Source organism: Vollenhovia emeryi, unplaced genomic scaffold (genome assembly GCF_000949405.1).
Source record: "Vollenhovia emeryi isolate VEMERY1.0 unplaced genomic scaffold, V.emery_V1.0 DF939155.1, whole genome shotgun sequence".
In the NCBI taxonomy this organism is placed as follows: domain Eukaryota; kingdom Metazoa; phylum Arthropoda; class Insecta; order Hymenoptera; family Formicidae; genus Vollenhovia; species Vollenhovia emeryi.
Genome location: NW_011967211.1, coordinates 1,143,926 through 1,165,751, shown reverse-complemented (window position 1 = coordinate 1,165,751; position 21,826 = coordinate 1,143,926). Strand labels below are relative to the sequence as shown.

Genomic DNA, 21,826 nt, shown 5'->3' with positions numbered 1-21,826 from the left:
GGCGTGACAGATTAATGCACGAGATCCTTAGATGCATCCGGAAATGGGATAAATTGCATCAATTGTCATTCAAATCGCCTGCGCAAACCTGTGTTGCTCACGATCGGTCCCTTCGAATGACCGATGCACAACGGCGAATTACTCAGATTCGGCGGGGAATTGTGTAATCATAAGTCGTGCAGAATCGGAAAAGCGATCGCGACACGATCGGCCAGTGAGTTAAGCCACGCGGCGGCGGGAAAAAATTCAAATGAAAGTTGCCGCACGTAACGTGCTGGCTAAAAATGTCGCTGCTCGCGTACGAGGTGAACGGGCCTCTCCTATCGTTCTTTTTAACGCGGACCTGCAACCGAACCGATAACGCTCCAACGAATTTACACCGACGCCGGTACAAGTGGCCGCGATAACAATTTGTCCGGCGCTGGAAACGAAGGGCGAGAACGACAGGCTCAGTGAAAGCTATCCTCCGTCCATTTCCGCGAGCGTGCGCAAATATTTTGCATAATCACCTCTAGCTGCTGCAATAATCATTTCCCTCCGCGAATAAAACTGTGATATGACCGGCTGCAGCGTTGCGTTGAAAATATGCCCGCGTTGGCGACGCGGGATTGTAACAGAAATGCGGGGTTGGGAAGTAACTCGTTACTTGTAACGAAGTTACAGTTACTTCTTTTTTCGATTGGTAACTTGTAACTGTAACTAGTTACATTTTTAGCGATAAAACTGTAACTGTAACTATATACTTTTAGCGATAAAACTGTAACTATATACTTTTATAAAGTGACTTTCTCAATCCTGCAGAAATGTAAGAAACACAGAGCATTGATGCCGCGAAATCGGTCTCCGACAAAATGCCACAGATTTCGGGAGAGTTTGTCGAAGGATGCACGCGAGATGGGATTCGTCATTTGATAATATAATTATCTGCATCGAGCTCCACGGCGAGTTTTCCTTTCTATGTCAAAGAAATCAGCCGGGCTCGACGATATTCCCGCGCTTGAGGCGAGCAATGGCGAAATAACAACGTGAAAGCAGAATGGCGTGGCCTAGACGAGACCGGGATTCACTCGAGTCCTCCTTTCTTCCTTTTCTCGCCAACCATGAGAGACGATAATTCCGCGTAAACGATATATACCGTCGCGCGAGGATACACGTGTTACGTTTGCAGACAACACCTGTTGCTCGCAGAAACTTTCGCGCGAGGAGCACATTCTCTTTAAATAACTGGGCATTTTACAGCAAAGAAAATTAATGTTCCGCGGTTCTTAAAAATTTTGTCAAGATGCTGCTTGAACCACCTTTCTCACTCTCTATCTCTCTTTCGTGATATTAGGCGATTGTTTGGTATCGTGGACGATAGTATAAATGAAAAAGTGAAGCCGGAATAACCGAGTGAGACATAGAATAAAGGGACTTGATTGCTATGTTCAAGCGTAAAGTCCATAGACATGGTAAATATAGACTGAGCGTCCCATTGAATAAGCTGAAGCTTGTGAAGAGAGAGAGAGAGAGAGAGAATTTAAGAAGACTTCCTTTCTCTATCTTACATTATAGTAAAAGAAAAGAATCGTGCCTGTGCAGTACTACATAAGCGTGAATCTCCCTCACGATGGTGAGACAGAGAAAGAAAGTCATCTTATATCTTCTGTCTCTCTCCTCACAAGCTTCAGCTTATTCAATAGGACGCTCAGTCTATATTTACTATGTCTATGGTAAAGACCCACATTCCGAATTTTCTTTTATCGACAAAAGTGTCTGTAAAAGATCTTTTCAGACGATAAGAATCCTTCAAAATCAATTTTCGTGGCACTTATTATCGATAAGAGAGTATTCGGAATATGGGCCGAAGGAATGTGTCCATCCCGACAATGGCTTTAACTATTCCATAATAGAATAGTTTGATTCGTTATATTACAAGACTATTTGATCTACGTAAGGCAACAAAATGGAACCGTCCACCTGGCGAACGTGCATCGTTCACTTTACGCGTTCTTTCGAGAGAACGCTGCTCGGGACGCATGGGTGTTCACCAAGGTTGAATCGAGCCTTGCATCAGCGCAATATACGTCACGCTCGTACGATTATCGGTTGGTAATCGAGGAAGAACGTAGGCCGTGGAATTTCAGAAACACCGCCAATCGCCGTGTCGTTGTTGACAGACGCGAACGTGTTTCTGCTTTCTGTTACAAAGCCAGTGTCCATTGCGTATAAACTAACAATCGTTTTGCGGAACGACAAAGCCAACGTTCCCACCTGTAAATATGACGGTACTTTCCACGATCATTGTAGACCGAAGTATAGTAGATACAAAGAGCTTACGTTACATTCATTTTAGTAAAAAGAATTAAGGTGGTTAGGTCCAAAATGACGAAGTTACAGATTTTCTTTAAACTTGCAGCAAAACTAATTTAGATATTAATACGTGTGTGTGTTAAATTTGATTTACCGTATAGTTTCCGAGATATAATCACTTAAAATTAACTGTTTTTAACATGTCGCTTATCGCCATTGACTGCCGAGGTAGAAAACCTGACACTTGGACATGTAGGTATATTTGTCGGTAGCAAAAAATCTATAATAAGGATTGAAACAAAAAATCGAGCAAAAGTAGTTGAATGTTTAAAAAAGTGCATGTTTAAATTCAGTTACTTGTAACGAAGTTACAGTTACTTTTTTTTTGGTAACTCTAACTTAACGCGTTTTAACAATTTTGAAGTAACTTGAGAGAACAAAAGAGCCTGATCTGCTAAACTGGGTTGGTCCTTCGAAATTAATGAAACGTAGTCGAGAGACCGCGTTGTTGGGGCTGCTGGTATTGTTAACGAAAACGAGCGGAGCGTTGAAAGAAACGCTTTCACGAAACGGCGGTAACAGTTTTATCAGCGATCGGCGGACAACGGATCGAGCGAAATGCCGCGTCGTGGGAAGCGACTCGTATACGCAAAGGGAACGAGCACGCGTGTTTTCGCCGCGCGGAAATGTTCCTGTCCGTCGCCGACATGCGTCGCGATTCATGCGTTAAGATTTCCCGCGTGTACAGCGCGGTGTATCATTATACTTTCTACCAGACGTTGAATCGGGAAATCGAAGACGGACTTTCTAGAAAATAGATCGTCACGATCCAAGCCCGTCATCGATGCCTGCTCGCCGTGGACGAGTCCCGAATCGGCGGGATTATCACCGGCGAGGGACCGCCCGCGGACGAAATCGCGACGCACCGCCTACCGCGCGCGATCTGAAATTGCACTTGGAGGACGCGGGCACGCATCCCCGAGGAACGCAAGAAAGCACGGAACTAGCCTGTCGACACGCACGAGTAAACGCTCTCTATGGGTTCTTACGGGCCATCATGGGCGGTCTCTTCGCGGAATATCGATGCCGCGATGCGACGTGAAATAAAGCGGGCGTCGTTTTCTCTGCTCGTAATTTCATCCACCGGCAGTTCCTTAACGCGACTGGGAAACTCGCGCGAGCGTTCCGCGCTACGATTTATTACGCGGACCTTCGTGCCGCGATTAAAAGTATTTGAATTTCCAGCGCCCTGGATTTTTATAATTGAGTCTTAAGACAGTCTCGCGTAAATTAGAATTTGCCCAAGACGGCAAAAGTTTGCCGAAGACTCTTTCGCTGAAAGCAAAAGAGGTGGGAGAATCTAACGGAGGTTTTATCACGAGAACGCGGCATCTCTTCCAACAACATTTTCACGATGTTACGATAATAATATTCTCGCGAGAAAAGAGCCATATATTGTTACACTGACTTTTGTCTCGTCAATCCGTTCTGAATTACTTCTCCAACGCCTTGGGTTTTTATATCTAACGATAAGTCTCAAGACAGTCTCGCATGAACTAATGGAATAAGTCCTGCGAAGGTAAAGTCGCTCGCGGTCTCTTTCACTAAAAACGCGAGAGATTCTGACAGATGTTCTATCGCAAGAACGCGGTATTCTTACTTTCTAACGATAATAACATTTTCGCGAAAGGAAGAGCGCGTATACTTCATCTGCATTCGAAAACGCACGTCCGGTAGCTCTCTCCGTCAAGGCGGATTATTCGACTTTGTTCTTGCCCTTTCACTTCATCATCTCGTTAATAAAGCGCGTTCCAACTTTCCTTGAATATTAAAACCCCGGCATTTGACGCTCAACGACGTTTTTTCCTTTCTTTCTGTTGCAGCAATACGCGAGCAAGCATGCCGAGCAGAGCCATTTGGTGGAGCAAATGAATACCAAGTACTATTATTACACGAGGACTCAGGGTCTATTTAGGATATGCTATCCCAAAGAGAGGCCACCAACGGGTAAGAATTTAACAAGCGTTTAACAAAGAACCGTCTGTACACGGAGAGAATTTTCTTTTAAAATTTACCCTGAAAATCGTGTAATCGTGGGGCAACATGGCATTGTGAACAACTTTGAGCTTTCCGAAATTTTATTATACATTTTACTGGTAATTATACTTAGTATATCGATTCGCGATCGAATATTCTAAGATCGCCACATCCTCCCGAGTTCCTCGTTCGACACCCCGTGCGCGGCCTTTAGGAAACTTTCTACGTTACGATCTCGTAATGTCGTAGGTTATCCGATCCCACGTAATAGGTTAACAGTTTATAATCGGCCGCATAGACGCGCACAATCTTTGGAGAAAGGTGCATTTTCTCCCGATAGCTCCGACGCGGTGTATCGCGGCGCTTTCTCATCCCGGGATTCATCACCGCGCACTAGCCGAGCGTTATGTTCTCATATGAAAAGTATCAACGCAGTAGATCATAAAACGCAACGCTTTCTTTTAATATTTTAGAAAACAAGATTGGAAAAAGGAAATTAACGTATTACGACTGCCTGTCTTCGAACTAAAGTCTGCCGTGTACACTGTGAAAAAATTACATGTAAAATTACAGTAGTGGGTAATATTGGGACCATCTATCAAAGGCGTATGCTTACATACGTCAGTAAATGTAGGTAAAATTATTACCTTATACACTGTACACAAGAGCCGCATAATTTGTATATTACACAAATGCAATGCAATTACAATTTTCACGATGTGACAGTTCTAGGAGCAATGGGTGCAAAAAGTGCAGAATCACTCCAGCATTCCCTTAAATGCTTAAACAAATTCCACAACGAAATATGTACGCAATGTTATAGTGAAACGAATTTATGGCGACTAAGAACGCGCCGAAAAAGTCAATCGGAGTCAACTCTGTGCGAGGCATCGGGTACATCCGCGAGCTGTTTACAACGCAGCAGCAAAAATGCCGTGTGAACGACCGCCGCGGTTTTCCGAACAGCGTCTCGAAATGCCGAAGTAATGACGGAAATATGGAATTCTGTTTTCGAACGGAATCGACTTGCACCAGGTTTTTGCACCGATCGCGAGAATCCTCGTCTTAAATTACTTAATGGACGATAAGACTTGCCGGAGCCCGAGAACTGGTGGTCTTCTTTTTTTTTTTCTTTCAGCGCGCGCATCGTAAGTGGACCGTTGCGATCGCGGTCGTTGCGAAACAGCCGACGCGACGCGACGTGCCGATCGATCGGCCGATCGATCGATCGACCGCGTGTTAATGCCTTGGAAACACAGGCCGCGTCCGAGCGCTCGGTTCACTGTGAGCGGAAAGGACAAGGTTTTCTTGCAAGCCAGCCAGATACACGGAGAGAATTTTCTCTTAAAATCTATCCTGAAACTCGTGAAATAGTGAGACAACACGGCATTTTGAAGAATTTTATGGGAGTTTTTTTTAAATTTTACCATACATTTTACTAGTAAACATTTACTAGTTTGCTCCTAAACATTTTACTAGTAAAATGTATGGCACAATTTCGACAAACTCCTATAAAGTTCTTGAAAATGCCACGTTGTCTCATGACCACATGATTTTCAGGATAAATTTTAAGAGAGAATTTCCTCCGTGCACAAATACAGATTTATTATTATAGTATCTTTCAAAGTCTCTCTTTTCCTGGAGATTATATCTTAAAGTTTGTAGATAAAAGTTTAAACGTTTCGAGGATACAATACGCGAAAGGGAACATATGGTGGAACAGCGTCGCTTTTAAAAGGGAGCCGCGGTTACCTTCGGCGCGTTAAATCCCGGCATTTAAACCCGGAATCAAAGCACGCGTGTTACGCACAAGGATGTGATCAAATCCTACTCTTCGTGCGTAATTTCGCGTCGTGTATAATGCTCTATGGCTTGGAACGCCTTTCCAATTAGAAACTTTCTACGGTAATGACGCATGGTGTATGTCATATAATGTTCAGCGAGGTATCGGCTATTTTTAAGGCGGCAAATGAAGAAACCCGGCAATGTTTGTGCATTTGTAAACAATTAAACCAATTAGGAAAAAGACACGTAACTGGAAGGATACATAAATACAGTTACAGGTAATCAAACGCGATGATACCTGGTTTTCAATTACAGAATCAACGTAATTAAATCCGTAATCAACGCAATTAACCCGATTATGGCCATAATCTCATATAATGGCTCCGACGTTCATCGCAGGAAGTATGTGCCGATTAAGCGAATTCCGATACAAATCTAGGTCACCAAGTATGAATTAACCAATTTGTGTCCAAGGATCAGTTCCTTCGATTAAATTTAATCGCCGTTTAATTAGCCTTCGCTCTTCGAAATGTCTCCAAACAAAATAGGACGCAGAACCGCGATTAAAATCAACTGGAAAAATCGATTCTAATCTTAGAGTTTATACGATTATAGCGAACGACATTCCAGACTCGAAGTCTATCGCGTTATCTTCCGCAACGGAGGTGCGTCAGAATCTTAAACGATAAATTAAAATAACGCCAATACGCGTGATCAATGTCGTTTTTTTCTTACGTCGTACAAATTGTGAAATCGATTTTTACGTGCCTCGATGAGTCACGCAACGTTCATTCCACGACGTAATAATCGGAGATTATCATGCGCGCGTCAGCATAGCGGAGACGTGCGTGGCGTACGCTCGAATTGTGCTGTAATCGCAGATCGGTTTGGCTAATTGTAAGTGAAGAGAAGATCATAAATAAACGGTCGCCCGGTTACGCGCCGGATTACGCGAACAACGAGGAAGATGTAACGTGACGCAATAAGAATTCCAGAGCATTTTTTTTAAATAAAAACTCAAAATGTGTAAGCGTGAATGCAAAGCAGCACGTTTCGCTCTTCGGTTCTTCCAGAAGTTATGCAAGTCTTCTGAAGTAATTTCTATTTTTAGAAGCATACACGTTACAGCATTGGCCGTTCAGATCTCTCGTATTACACCGACGAGGCATGCGATCGTAATTTGGGATTACATTTTCGAACATGTCGCGCGAGTCACGGTTCGATTCTCGATACAGCGATCGCGGGATTAAAAAGAAGAGAAGAGAAAAAATAAAGAATAGAACGCGCGAGTATACTTTTGTAGCATACACGTTACAGGATTGGCCGTTCAGATCTCTCGTATTACACCGACGAGGCGCGCGATCGTAACTTGGGATTGGATTTTCGAAAATGTCGCGCGAGTCACGGTTCGATTCTCGAGGCAGCGATCGCGGGTTTAAAAGGAAGCGAAGAGGAAAATAAAGAATAGAACGCGCGAGTATACTTTTGCACAAGTCCGGTACACGGTACAGGTGATTCCAGTTCTCCCGGAAGTTTCAGGTTGCGCATTCTTCGAACGGGAAGGGAAAACGCGGCGCGCTCTACGAAGTGAAAACGTACCCATGGCTAGCCGCGTGGATGCGGGCTGCACATACGTTAGGGCGCTCATATAAAATCCATTGTTGTGCGCACAATAGCGAACCGCCGCGTCGTAGGGAGGAAGCGCGGTGGTTAGCGTTCGGTAAAATTCCGAGGTGAACGCGAGGAAAGTATGCCGGCGTCGTGGCACGTGGTACGGACGGGATTTCTCGAGATAGGACCGATTAAAGATGAATGAAGCAGTCGTTGAGACTATCAGGTCCTACGGCGCGCTTCAACGCGACTTGTACGCGGAGAGAATTTTGTTCTTAAAATTTACCCGGAAAAATCATGTCATCGTTGGACGACGTGGCATTTCGAAGAATCTTATGGGAGTTTTTTTTTGCAATTTTACCGTACATTCTACTACTAATTATACTTGGTATACATTTTACTAGTAGAATGTGTGGTAAAATTTCATAAAACTCTCATAAGACTCTTCAAAATGCCATGTTGTCCCGCGTGATTTTCAGGGTAAATTTTAAGAGAAAATTCTCTCCGTGTATGTAAGATAAAAGGTAAGATGTAAGAACAGGATTGATATAGAGGTGATTCAGCGTGACGCGAGCGATGTAATGAACTCAATATCGTTAGCAAGCAATTAGAGTAAGGAAATTCTAGAAATTGAGAAACGTTCGCTGAGAAAAATTTCCATTGGATAAATGAGTTGTTCCGATTAAGTTTTCCGATTAAATTATGAACATAGTCGATGAAATTTATCCCACGAAATTGCGGTCACCGATGAAATTTAATCGAAAAACCGATTACACTTTTCATCGGATATACAGTTTAATTGAACGTATCCGTTTATTAATATATAATTAATTATCCGATGAAATAGGCCAGGATATTTTTCTCCGTGTTAAGATAGTGAGAGAGAGAGAGAGAGAAAGAGATCGTATTCGAGCAAACAGGAAGAGACATCGAAAAGCACCGCCGGTGGACGCGACGCGCGTTATTTACAAGCGGAATTTTACGCGCGCAAAATTCCTCGCCGCTAAATATTGCGGACAGCAGGTGAAATTGCCGTCCCAAAATCCCGACGGTCAGGATGTCAAGATCGCAGCGATCGGTTGCGTTCCTATACAACGCGTAGCGGTACACCGATAAAGTGACAAGTCGTCTTGTCACCATTAGTTGGCCAACACGAGAGTAATCTCCCTCATTACCCTACATACGCCGCGCCGGTGTCCGCGAGAGACCCGAGCTAGTTCCAGATCCCAGATCTAATAGTCGCAATAGACGACACTTGGGTTAACGATCGAGCCAGACGATCCGATTCGGATGAAATGCGGATCTGACAGGGCGCGGATGCTGAAAGCGGCGGGAGACAATGGCTTCTCTCACCGGATTCGCGAACGAAAATACGCTCGCGCGCACGCCGATACGTGTACCCGTGCCGCGGGTATATCGTGGGAGCAGAAAAAACAGCGAGGAAAGGCGAGCGTATCGAGGCCGGATCGGTGAGAATCGATTCTATCGGTCCGCCCGGAGGAGCGAAGAAATCGCCCGCGCCGGGCGCGAGAGAGCTCGTTCTCGTCGCTCGGCCGGAAAACAATCGAAATGATCGATGCATCGCTCGTATATCGCGGTACCGTTCGCCGACCGGTGCCGTGTGCTCGCCGAGGACGACGCCTTATCGGTTTCGGCGTGCCGTTTTCTTCCGGCGACCCGCTTCCGGCGGCTTCGATTTATTAGGGCCGCGTGATCAGGCTCGAACCGAACGTTGCAACCCGGGGAGAAACTCAAACAAATCCGAGGTCGATCTGTCGAATGTTGAGCGAAGACTCGTATCAAATGTATCCCGTATCTTGGAAATATATTCCATTAGCCCTGCATTCCGCCATACATTTGCGGATCAAGTTCGCCCAGCGAGAAATGACTCGTCGATACCGTCAAATTGACGTCGATTCGACATCGATCGACGAATCATTTCTCACCGGGCAAACTTTAAGATATCCTGAGCGCGCATTAAGGCTTGTTTACAGTCAATTCTTATATTTAAGAATTGTCTTAAATATCTCTTGAAATATTTCGTAGCCAGTAAAATGACCCGTGTCGCATCCATACGGATCACTTTTTGGCCAAATACTCTTTGAACTTGTATTTGAGACAGAGTTAAATAAAAATTGTTAACCAGGCCTTAGTGTGCACTCGGTGCGAGCAATCGAATTCGCTATTAGTCGTAAACGTAAGGCAAGGCAGAGGAAAAACTCAAGTTGTATACAATAGACTTTCACGACTTTTACGTCCACGGCTAAGACAGACTTGAGCGTTTACGGATTATTTTCTGCCATCAGCCGGACTTCTCGCGACTCTTGCACCGTCTCGCAGCGCCGAAAATCGAGGTCAGCGCGTACGATCGCGAATGCATACGTGAAAAATTGAAAGAAACCAGTCAACGACCGGTCCGGCGACTTTTATCTGCCTCCCGGTATCGCGCGGCAGCGCGCGATGAAAAGTACTATACGAGGAGGGCCCCCGCCGTCCACGGTCGCTCGGCATCGCCACCGTCGCCGACGACTCCTCTTCCGGAATGGCGAGGAGTGTAACGCGTGTACAGTTAGGCGCGAGTCAACGATCTTGGCATGGCGCCTTGTTTCGTTTAGGCGAAACTAGATTCGAACAGGGTCGAGGAAACGCGCGCGCGGCGTCGTCGCCTGAATCTCAAATATCTCCAACGGTACCGTCCTCCCTGCGCAGGACGGCCGTCAGGTCCCCCGGAAAAACTCACTTCCGGTCCTGCGCTAACGGAATTTTGCATCGCATAGAATAATTCTCGCAACCGATTTCTCTGAGTCAATCGGTCGATTATCGCTGAAAACAGCGAATAGTCACTGATTAGCTCATACGCGGAGAGAATTTTCTCTTAAAATTTATCCCGAAAATCACGTAAACGTGGGACAACATGGCATTTTGAAGAATTTTTGAAATTTTACCATACATTTTACTAGTAAATCAGTTGTTAACTGATAGAAGCGAAATCATAATACTTGAGGAAAAAAAAACTCAAATCACTCGAAGACGTTATTCTGCCCCATTTCTTAGCTCCAGTGGTTCTTTTCGCCGAAAGACTTTCACTCAGCCACAATTGAAGAATGAAACAAAAAACAAATAATCAACTAGCGAGGGAGAAAAACGGGAGCGACAGTTCTATAATTGAAAAAAAATACACAATGTCCAGAAGGAAAGACATGTCGTTTAGCCAAAAATGGCTGCGAAACTGTCGTTCCGAGGCCTCGAAAAAAATTCCGAAAATCTATTCCCACTGAAAGATCGCGTCCTGTCCGAATCCTGTTAGTGACAATTTGATCCGATTGATCGAAGGCTCACGGAGGCTTTGCGAGACAATGGCATTGTCTCGGTTGATCGGGCGGGACGTGCCAGGGAAAGAGACCGCGAAAGCGCGATTGCCTTACAACTTTTTTCCTACGTGCCAAGGTGGCGTTTTCGTGGATTAGGTTTCGCCGCGGGAGTACCGTTGCAAAGGAGCCGAAAGAAGCGCGCGGCGAGTCCCCGCTGCGGAGCGCAAAAGCGTACCGCACACATCGAGCCCGGCGATAGCGCATGCTGCATTCTGGGTCGCGTGCTTCTCGAGGCGCGCGCTCGCTTGACGCGGCCGGCCGGGGCTGTGGGATCACGAATCGCTGATAAATCCCAGTAGTAAATTCCCCGCGAGAACATCGGGGATATCTAATGGACGCGTCTTCAAGGATCCGCGCGTTTCGCGCCTCCGCCGCGTGCTAAACGGACACTACGATCCGCACTGGCCGTTCATTATATACGTATCTATGGGAAATTGCAGATGATGAGATCTTCGACATATTCTACGCGCGCAGAGGGTTCCTTACGATATTTCCCAAACGTAGATAACTCGTGAAAGTAGTTGGGGATAAAAAGACACCGCGAATTCTCAGGCTGATTAGAAAAATAGGTCCAATTGCCCTGTTCTACTTTATTTATTTTTATTTTTTGTTGTGACTCAGTAACGGATCACAATGAGTCACGACGTTTTGTTCTCAGCAGAGAGCCTCGTCTTTAATGTGACATAAATTTCCCCGCTAAGTGGTATAAATTACAACGTCGTCATCTCCGCAGGTGTAAAATGTTATTTCGCGGTTCACTAAGATTCCGCGTTTATCTCACTTTAGAACGCAGCGCGCCTCGATTCCGAATGTCGTAACCGGCTGTTAGATGAACGTTGACTCCGCGTATCTCGCGGCCGGTGAAATGAGAACGTCGGTGACGATTAGCCAATTAAACGTAGAATATGCGCCTCTCGGTGAAACGTTCCTTCTCTATAATTGGCAAGGCAATTCGCGAAACTCGCAATGCCTCGGAGAGGGAATATTTTTTAAGGGGTATTAATCAATTTCTCGCCAACGAAAATGAAAATCACGTTTCTTCGCTCGGATTATAGAAAAATTAAACAAAACTTTAAAGTAAATAACAAATTATTCATAGCTTACAAATCACTCGGTAACGTGCTATCATATTCTTATATTCTTGTAAAATTTATGTAAAATAAAATTACGGTCCAAGAAGCTAGTGGGAAATCAGGCCTTGATGCACCTATCTTCTGTTAAACACGTGCATAAGGGACTGTTTAGCCACTAGCTTCCTTAAACGATAACTTTATTTTATATTATCGAATCTTCTTCTTTTTGCTCGTTTTATCCAGTTTGTTCTGATACTTTGAGGATTTCGTTTTACCTCATATCTTCGGTAAGGCTGCTAACCTTGTCGAAGGAAACCTCCAACCTGGAGGGCTATACACCCCTAAAGGTGGTATGTGTGGCAGGATATTCTCGGTGGGTTGCCACTTCCCTCCGAAAAAACCAGCGGTGTGGCTGGATTTGAACACGGATCTTTTCGTTCGTTTGTTTACTAAGCAGCGCACATTTCTCTGCGCCACACTCGCCACAATCTTTAATTATCGTATATTAATTCCTATTATAACTTGTTTCTTTGTTGTTTTATGATTGCAGTCGAGACTTATCTGAGCCCCGTGGAAACGCATTGTATGAATATCGATTATTTCATTCCCGATGAGGAAAATCAAACAAGAGGCTTCTCCGACGACGCGATGGCACGATTACGTAAGTATAGCATAATCGAACAAATTTCATCTTACGTATTAAATCGGTATGAGAAAGCAGTGTTTGTCACGCTTTTCACTAGAAAGAATTTACATACGTTCGATCATTTTTTTTCTAAAATAGTTGAATACACATTACTTAAATTGCTATTTTGTTTCTTTATTAATTTTTCGGTACCATTAACGTAATATCATTTTACGTAACCGAACAATTCTGTTTGGAACAGGACAGATTGATAAATAAAAATTTGGTTTGTTAAAAATTCGCAAACTACGTGGGTATGTTACAATTTAAAAAATTTTTAAGAGAATCCTTCAGCCTTCTTTTTTTACCCTGTCCCTGGTTTTGTCTGTATGCGTACTTTAATCGTGTGGAAGAATTTTGCAATTTTATAAAGTCAATTTCAAATTTAGTTAGAACCACAAATTGAAACTTTCAAATATCGATATCTTTTTTATTAGACTTCTGAACTGAGTGTTTTAAGTATGAAAATGTTCTGCTATGCGGTCCGGAACTTATCCCGGTATTATTTTGTGCATAAAAGTAATAAAAAGAATTACAAGCGCAAAAACGATATTTGACTTAAAATATATTCCCATGTTTTATTTATTTATTAGGATATTTATTTGGTTTTTGGTTTATATTGATTTTATTTATTTATTAGGATATTTAATATGGAACGTAAATATTTTATACCATGCCATTGATATTACGCCGTAAGACAACATCGCAAGAGTTGATAGTACGTGAGACAGTGCGATTAGATCTCTTATAAATATGAATGATATATTATAAGCACTTCAGAATTCAGTAACGTTACTATCCGATGCGGCGAGAATGGAAAGTTCGCTAACGACTGGCGTGGCAGCGAACGCGCGTATAATAGCGACCGATTAAAGAAAAATATACGCGTAGCCTGAATAAAAATATTCATAATCTCGTCAATGTGTAAACAGAGAATTTTCTTATTGCGCAATGCGTGCGCAAGTGATACAATGGATTCGAACTCTTTATCATTGTTGCAGATATGGGGCGATCAGTGATAGCACTGTTCATGGTCGGTTTCCTCGCGATATTTTCGGCATTCTGGACGGGAGTAGTGGGCTGCTGGAGAAGATCACCGGGGAACATCACGGCCACGGCAATCCTAATGTTATTCGCCTGTCAGTACAACTCCCGAAATGTTATTTTTTTATAAATACAATATAATGTGATATTGTTGGAATATATCTGCTTATGTCGCGCAGGCTTACTGAGTGCTGGCGGTATGGGCCTTTGGCACGGCGTCGAGTATTATGAAAAAGAGAAGATCGTCGGAGAGGAATATTATCAACAATGGAGCAACGTAAGTACTCAATTTTACTTTTTCGAAACTTAAATCTATTAACAATACGATCAAAATGCTCCATAAAACGTTGAAAAGTTGTCATTAATTGTCGTATCAATCGCATCAGAAAACTAGTAATCTACATGGTACTTTATCATCGTTTACTTAAATTGTCCCAGCTTGGTTTTATTTCGTTTCCGAATTATTTGCACGATTGTTCAAATGTCAGCTGCAACTGTTCAACGTTTTGGCGCACATGTCACTGCTAAGCAAAATAAGCGAAAAGGATAATTTTAAAAAATATCTTGAAAAATGTAATATTAAATCTAGTTTCCAGAAGACTAGCCTCGATTTTACAAAATCACGTATCGTCGGATACGTTTTCTTGTTACGCGCAGAGGCAAAAGTTGACGTGATTGAAGTCGACTGTGCTAATTGACCTTACGGAATAATAACCGTAATGGACGTGTGGAAAATTTTCGCTTGTCTTGCACGGAGAGATTCTTCCAGGCACCTGATCGCATCGAGCGTTTCCACGTGACCGAGGTGGCAAGCGCGAGCGCAAACGGCAGATTTTGACCGAACTTTGCCCGCAGGTTTTAAGGGACAACACGGCACAGTGGTACGACTGGTCGTTTTACCTCGCCTGGCTGGGGGTGGCTACGTGTCTGGGCACAATGACGCTATTCCTGATCGCGGCATCCTGCCTGAGAAGGGAGCGTGCCCGCGAGCAGGCCCAGAACGTTCAGTACATCATGCCAGGTGACACGATAACCATGAAACGGCCAAACTAACTCGCCCCGTATCTCTTCTTTTTGTTTGTTATATACGCCCGGCGCGGCACGGCACGGCACGGCACGGCACGCGGGGGCAAAACTGTCTAGGTCCTCAAGGACAACTCGCTAATCTCGTACGACTGGTCGTACGTGGTCGCTTGGGTCGGCGTCGGTTGGTCGTTGGTCAGCGCGATCTTGTTTAGCGCCGCGGCGATTTGCTTGAGGGGCGAGAGAATGCGCGAGGAGGCGATGAACATGCAGTACCTCATGCCTGGTACATATTTAACACCTATTGCTTTCGCCGACTACGTGCACGCGGATACTGTCCGGCTAGCGAAATACCGCCCGGCGATTACTTCGATTCCTATGATCGCTATGCAATACGCCGCGTCCGAGAACTCACAGTCCGATATCGATTCTCCATTCTCGTGCTCGTTAAATGTTTCGATGTGATATCGTTGATCTCTATTGTATATTCTCTCTAAAAGTCAATCAGTGAAAACGGTGAACAGTCACTGATTTGCAATTATAAGTATACCACTGAAAATCGCAGTGGTAGAGGAAAGTCCCCTACTATGAGATAGGCTTCTAATATGAGATAGTGGAGTTTCGGCTAAATAAAAGATTTGTGATTGAATTTCGACGTTGAAAACCTACTATCTCATATTAGAATCCTATCTCTCACAATAGAGGATTTTCCTCTATACTTCTAACTGTAAATCAGTGACTTCACTGTTTCCAGTGATAATTCACGGATTGATTTTTCGAGAGTTATAACATCGTTAAACTGTAACGTATTTGCCTATGAAATGAAGACTGTAAAAAAATGACTTGAGTCTCAAATCGACAATTTCAGCGTTAGTCTCAAGCAACAGCTGATATCAACGATACCGTTCAAAGCATTCGATAAAACATTGAGACTGTTCCTCGGACATTTTTATGTTTGCGGTTAAAGTCGCCATAGAGATCGTAATCTTCCTCGGAAGAAATCGGCCGGGACGCGAAATCGCCGCGTCGGATTCCACGTGCACCGGGTGTTCTACTAACTTTAGTTTACGATCATCGGGCTTGATCGCAAGGAACGCGTTTCCTTGCGATACGAGGATAACGATCATCTCGTCATTATACTAACCGGATTCACTCCAAGGAGAAGCGCGTCAACATGGAAGCAGACGATGTCGTTAAACGGTTTTCCTAGTCTTACTGACTTTTTGTAAATATCTAACGACGAGAGTCATGCGTATTTACCTCAAGTGCTTCCGTATTAACGCATCACGGTTATTATTAGCACGATCAGGCGTATTATTTCATAGATTATGTTACTGTCATCTACGAAGAAACAATGTTTGTAATAATCGTTGTTTCAGGACTTAGTTTATCCGATAATCGGACTATACGTGTATTAATAAGCGATTGTAATGTGCATCCAAATTTGAAGATCGAAATTTCGCGAACTAATTGAATGACTATACAAGATTAATCTAATTGCTTAATCATAACACAAACCACAAACTGAGCGAAAGACTCGATCCCAATAACGCCTTGTATATAAAAAGATCTCGATCTCCCTTTCTTTTTCTCTCCCCTCAGTGGAAATACTAACGTCGAATCGACGTCGATGGGGTCGAAATCGCGTTTCAACCGTCAGTTTTCGAAAATAATTAAGGGAATGCTGGAGTGATTCTGGAATTTTTGCACCTTTTGCAGCTAGCACTGTCAATCCGTGAAAACATTTGTGGAGTATAGAAATTATGCGGCTTTTGTGCACAGACCGAGTAGTTTCCACTAATCGGATTAAATCAGAGAACAAAAAACGTATTCTATTCCTTCGAATGAGTTGTATGCTAGGTAACACAAATGTCTTCATTAATCGATTATCAAGGTCTGGATGCACAAAAGGTGCCAAACATGTAGAATCACTCCAGCATTAAGTCTTGGAACTTTATTCTTATTGTATTAAATTCAACGTTCTGAGTACTCTTAAGATCTTATTGGAGAGAACTGCCAAGTAAATTTATTTAATATAAAATTTAATACAAATTAATTTCAATACAAAATATAACGTTCCAAAACTGTTAATTATTTTCCAAAAATTGGCGGTTAGGGCGCGGTTTCGATCCCATTGACGTCGATTCGACGTTCGTGTTCTCACTGGGCTGTACCGTTTGAGAGTAATGTAATGTTAATCCCACTGACGAGAGAGTCCTGTGATGTTTTGAAAACATTAGTTTCCCCTGCGAATTTGCGAACGCGAAAAACGAGGCCGCACGAAACTAGTTCGATGAATATTAACTTGAAATCGCAATTGCATGGCGAGATTCTAGATTTAGCTCTTGACGCAATTTCCTCGCGGCTAAATTCAATCGGAGGAGCGAAGCCGCGCGTAAAATTACTGGTCTACCGAGTATTTAAATTTGCCTTTATGCTCTCGATATTAATATTGCCAAGGCCGCATTTTTATTGAAATTGGATCGGAAACGAGTACGTATCTACGAAAAACGACGAATGCTATTGATCGCCGCGCAATGATCCATTGGCGGATAAGTGATTATCGAGGATAAAAGCGATTGAGATCTAAGCGGTTTAGGCAGATCGATTATCAAATTGTACTGATAATCGCGTGGAAGGTAACGGTCAATATTCATTCTCGCGAGACTTTTACTTGTTCGTCTCACGGTCTGTTTCCGCCACGGATCGGAGCACTGTCACGCTCTAATCCTGAAGGAAACTTTCTAGTTCTCCTCCGGATGATCGACCGGGTTGCAGAATTGCGCGCCGTCGTAAAAATGTATTTCGAAATTTGCAGGGAGAAAACGCAACGCCGAGCCGATTTGCATTTTCGCCGCGGTACATTTTTCCTCCCGTTACACCGACTCGTACATTGTAAAAATTCCTTTCGACAGTTGGTTTTCTCTATCATTTGCATTCGAAACGAGCATCCTGTTTACATCGATCGTGAGAAGTTTCGCTTTACAAGATTACAACGCTCGTGATAGAAATATTCATTGCTATCGAAATCAGATTAATGATATCAAAATGTAGAGGAGATTTTAAACCTTTTCCGCGTGCTTTTCCTTTTAACTTTATTTTAAAAATATACGCGCGCGCGGAAACATAAATTTAATCAGCAATAAAATTTCTTTCTTTTTTTAACAATTTATTATCGCTTTCTTTGCGCAAAATACGATCTTATTTGGATACAATTTCTGTATAATATGGTTCTCGGTCATCGTCCAACGTTACAAGTAACTTTAGAAAATTGGTCATGCGGAAATAAACGTTCATGTGAAATAATTGTTGTTTTCTGCGAGCAAAAGAACGGAAAAGCCAGTGATATCTAGAAGTAGACGCTCGAAAGCGACATACTTGCCTAATTTTCCATTCCGTACACCCACCGACTTCTAGCCGCAAAAAATTTCCGTGTTTGCTCATTCAGCCCCATACGCTGACTGATCGATGCCGGAATTCGATTTACACGTAGGACGAAGAACAAATGTCTCGCGTCTCGTGATGCTGGATAGAGTCTTTCTTCGAATCGGTTGCTCAGAAATTTAACAGAACGGTGAATGCGCATTTCTCGATAGATAAATTAATTCGAAGATGACACCCTTGGGAAAATTTACTTCGAATGAAATTACAGCTTTTAAAAGTAATCTTTCAAATCTAAGAGTTTGCTTAAAGAAGTTAAAAGTCTACTTAAGAAATTTTGAAGTAATTTTGGACACTTAAAGTAATTTTTACAATTTTACTTTTCACAATTCTTAAAGTTTTCTTTGAAATTTTTAAAGTAAGTTTGAAGTTTACCTTAAATAAGAGTTTAAAATGTCCAAATTTACTTTCCACATTTCTTATTTTTCGAAAGTAAAATTTTACGGTTTTCTAAGGTACATTTTCCCAAGGGGCAAGGACGATTAAAAGAGAAAATATAAGATAAGATCATTTCCTCGATGAGATAAAAAGTCATTATCCTTCCTGCGTTCAACGTATTAACCACATAATGTTAACGATTTCTAGTTTTTGTAAAACATTGTCTACGAAGTAAAGAAATTTTAAACTATCAGTTTGTTTGATCATTTATAAAGTATAGTGAACATTTGTTCCTTATTCGTTCTTTAACTCTCATGAAACTAACCGTAGCAGATAAATGATATCATTGTTTAAGAATTATGTTGACTGCCTCGTTTACGTGTCAACAGAATCTGTTTCCTTTATCAGAAAAGCGCGGCGAACTTAGGTCTCCGAGTCTAATGTCCCTTTTCATTTTTCCAGTGTACCCGCAGAAGCAGCAGTACGCGTACGCCGGATATCCGGCACCTGCGGCGTATCCGGGGCCGTATTATCACGGTTCCCAGTACGGGCCCTACAACTACTGAAGACGCTTGACCGGTCGGCGCATCGGTGGAAAGAAAGTATCCCGAGCGCTTCAGCGCTCGTCGCTAACATCGAAAATTCGTGTCACTTGGCAGAAAGAGGATCAAAAATATTTAACACGGAATCTCAACGACGGAGAGACTCGAGCCGAGGTCGATCCGACGATCGTCGACCTTGGGACATAAATTTACCCGCAATTAAAAATTCGTGGCCCTGGATATTACGCGAGATGTGGACACGCCACGAGATTCCTCAAGATATATGCTCTCTTTTTTTTCCGCGATAGACCGATCGTTTGACTCCATCCGACCGAAAGCAAGAACCCGGGCAGCGTGAAAATCCGAAAGACCAAGTCCGAGAGAAGCCCGAGGGGACTCTGCAAAAACGAGGGAACACCCTTCGAACTTTCCTACCGCGTCTTCTGGACGTTTGCGTTGTCCGGGAGGCCCCGACTTGCGCGAGACGGTTGCTCAAGATACGCGTACTTACATTTTAGGAGCGAGATTACTTTGTATTGTTTCCAGTTCGATAAGTAAGATATCGATCATCCCTCATGCATCCTTTTCGCGCGTGCTGATCGCGAGGGCGTAAATTCGCGCTCGTGAAAGACACGCATATCGGACTCCGATGATCGGTTTCACCGAGCTTTCTCGAATCCCCATTAACGACCGTTACACCGGTGGTCCATTTATCACAAGATGCCCGCAAAAAGAGATGGCCCGACGGAAAACGCAGTCGGGCGATCACCGGCCGCGAATTTAACGGACGTTACTCGCCTCGAAGAAACCCGGTAAAAACAGTCGCGAGTCATAATTGATTCCGATCGATCACGTCGATCGAATTTAGATCTGCGAAGCTTGGCTCGCGTTTGACGCGCCGCGCGTTTACTATTATTTATTTAACGCGATCGAAGCTCAAGTTTCTCTCTCGAGGAGAGGACTGTCGTCGGGTTGCGCGCGAGCGAAGCGGAAAACGGCGCGAAAACATCACGTTCGTGAACGCTCTCGGCCTCCTTGGTAGTACCAGATATTAGATAAATATCTCGAATATATGAGAGCAAGATTTCGCGAGAATATCTGTACGCGAATCTGGTTTTAACACCTGCGAGCTTGGCGGAACGATAGATTTCAGTTGGGAGCAATCTAGATACACAGTTAGGATGTAAAAGTGATTCGAAGGGAAACCATGATTATTTTCTGCCCCTTCGAATCACTTTGTATTAATTTTACTTTCAATGAAAATCTATCTAGCCAATGATGTGCGTGCGCGATGCAAGACTCGAATAAATTCTGCTTGAAAAGGTCAAAGCTACTTTCTCGGGCGTGTACAATTTACGTAATGTAAACGTTTATGTAATATATGGTGCTACTAGGATCGTTACGCGATAACGATTCGCGAAGTTCGTCCATCACTTAGCTCTTTTGATAATGTTGACTTTTGTAAGGTTCATTACATCGATATTTCTATGTAAGACGTTTAGGAAGTAAAGGAAACTATCTCAATTATTTTATATATAATATTTCTCAGCAAAGAAACTTAATTGGACTTGCTTTCTTTTCCTCTCTTTCTCTCTTTACATATTTCATTTCTACATGCAAATAGATTGTTCCACACACGAACACACACTTCTCAACTTTCTCTTTTAATTTATCTCTCTTTCCTCGTAGTTTATATTTTATTTACTCCTTATAAACGAGCAAGCAGCAATATTTTGTAAAGGAATATAAAGTATATCATTGATTTTTATAAACGTATGAAAAAATTTTAATGTACTAAATTAAATAGTTATATGTAATTGCGTGATGAAGCTAAGTAAGTTTTAAAATAAAACGCAGATATAAGAAGACTAAAATAAAAAATAAAATTAGCGAAATTTATAAAATCTTAGATAATAAAGTAAATAACAGAATATATATATATAAAATATATTTGGCATTTATATATATCTGATATTCCTCCAGTATTCCCAAACAATCTTTTAATTCTTGCAAAACTGCGAGAGTTGTATTATAAAATATAGCTATACACAAGGTTGGGAAGTAACTCGTTATTTGTAACGAAGTTACAGTTACAGTTTATTCTTAAAGTTACATCTTATTATATGCATCCGATTACAAATATTATGTATATTTTTGCATTATTATTGTACAATTTTGTGCAAGTAAATTTGTACAAAAAAGTAAATTGTAAAATTTATTTATATAAAAGTGTACAATAATGAATCTGTAAAGTAAATAAATTTTCCCACCCGAAATTATCCCCCAATCCTACCTACCACATTCTTACACTTATCCGTCGCATAAAAATGTGCAATAATAAATCTGAAAAGTAAATCAATTGTTCTCTACTCATCACAAATTATATATAATATATATATCCCCCAATCCTACCTACCCGTATCCCTACCTACCCGTATAGTCACTTATTCATTTTCCTATCGTACTTTCTTAAATTTCCTACCGATATATTTTACTAATGAAATTTCCTTTTCCTGTTGAAAATTATAGTTCCATATCCCTGTT

General features: G+C 42.5%; 1 protein-coding gene across 2 annotated transcripts in view; it reads left to right on the top strand.

Moving 5' to 3' along the window:
- Nucleotides 1-21,183, top strand: part of LOC105565106 — a 30,115-nt gene extending 8,932 nt beyond the window's left edge. Inside the window, exons 2-7 of one of the 2 annotated variants that reach the window (XM_012018016.1) lie at nt 4,176-4,299; nt 12,720-12,830; nt 13,856-13,993; nt 14,078-14,175; nt 14,754-14,919; nt 19,203-21,183. In XM_012018016.1, coding sequence (XP_011873406.1) covers nt 4,176-4,299; nt 12,720-12,830; nt 13,856-13,993; nt 14,078-14,175; nt 14,754-14,919; nt 19,203-19,306 — 741 coding nt within the window. In that variant the 3' untranslated portion in view covers nt 19,307-21,183. Of the gene's footprint in view, nt 1-4,175; nt 4,300-12,719; nt 12,831-13,855; nt 13,994-14,077; nt 14,176-14,753; nt 14,920-15,041; nt 15,208-19,202 lie in introns of both variants that reach the window. The other variant, XM_012018015.1, reaches the window with a different exon arrangement.
- Nucleotides 21,184-21,826: the final 643 nt, after the last annotated feature.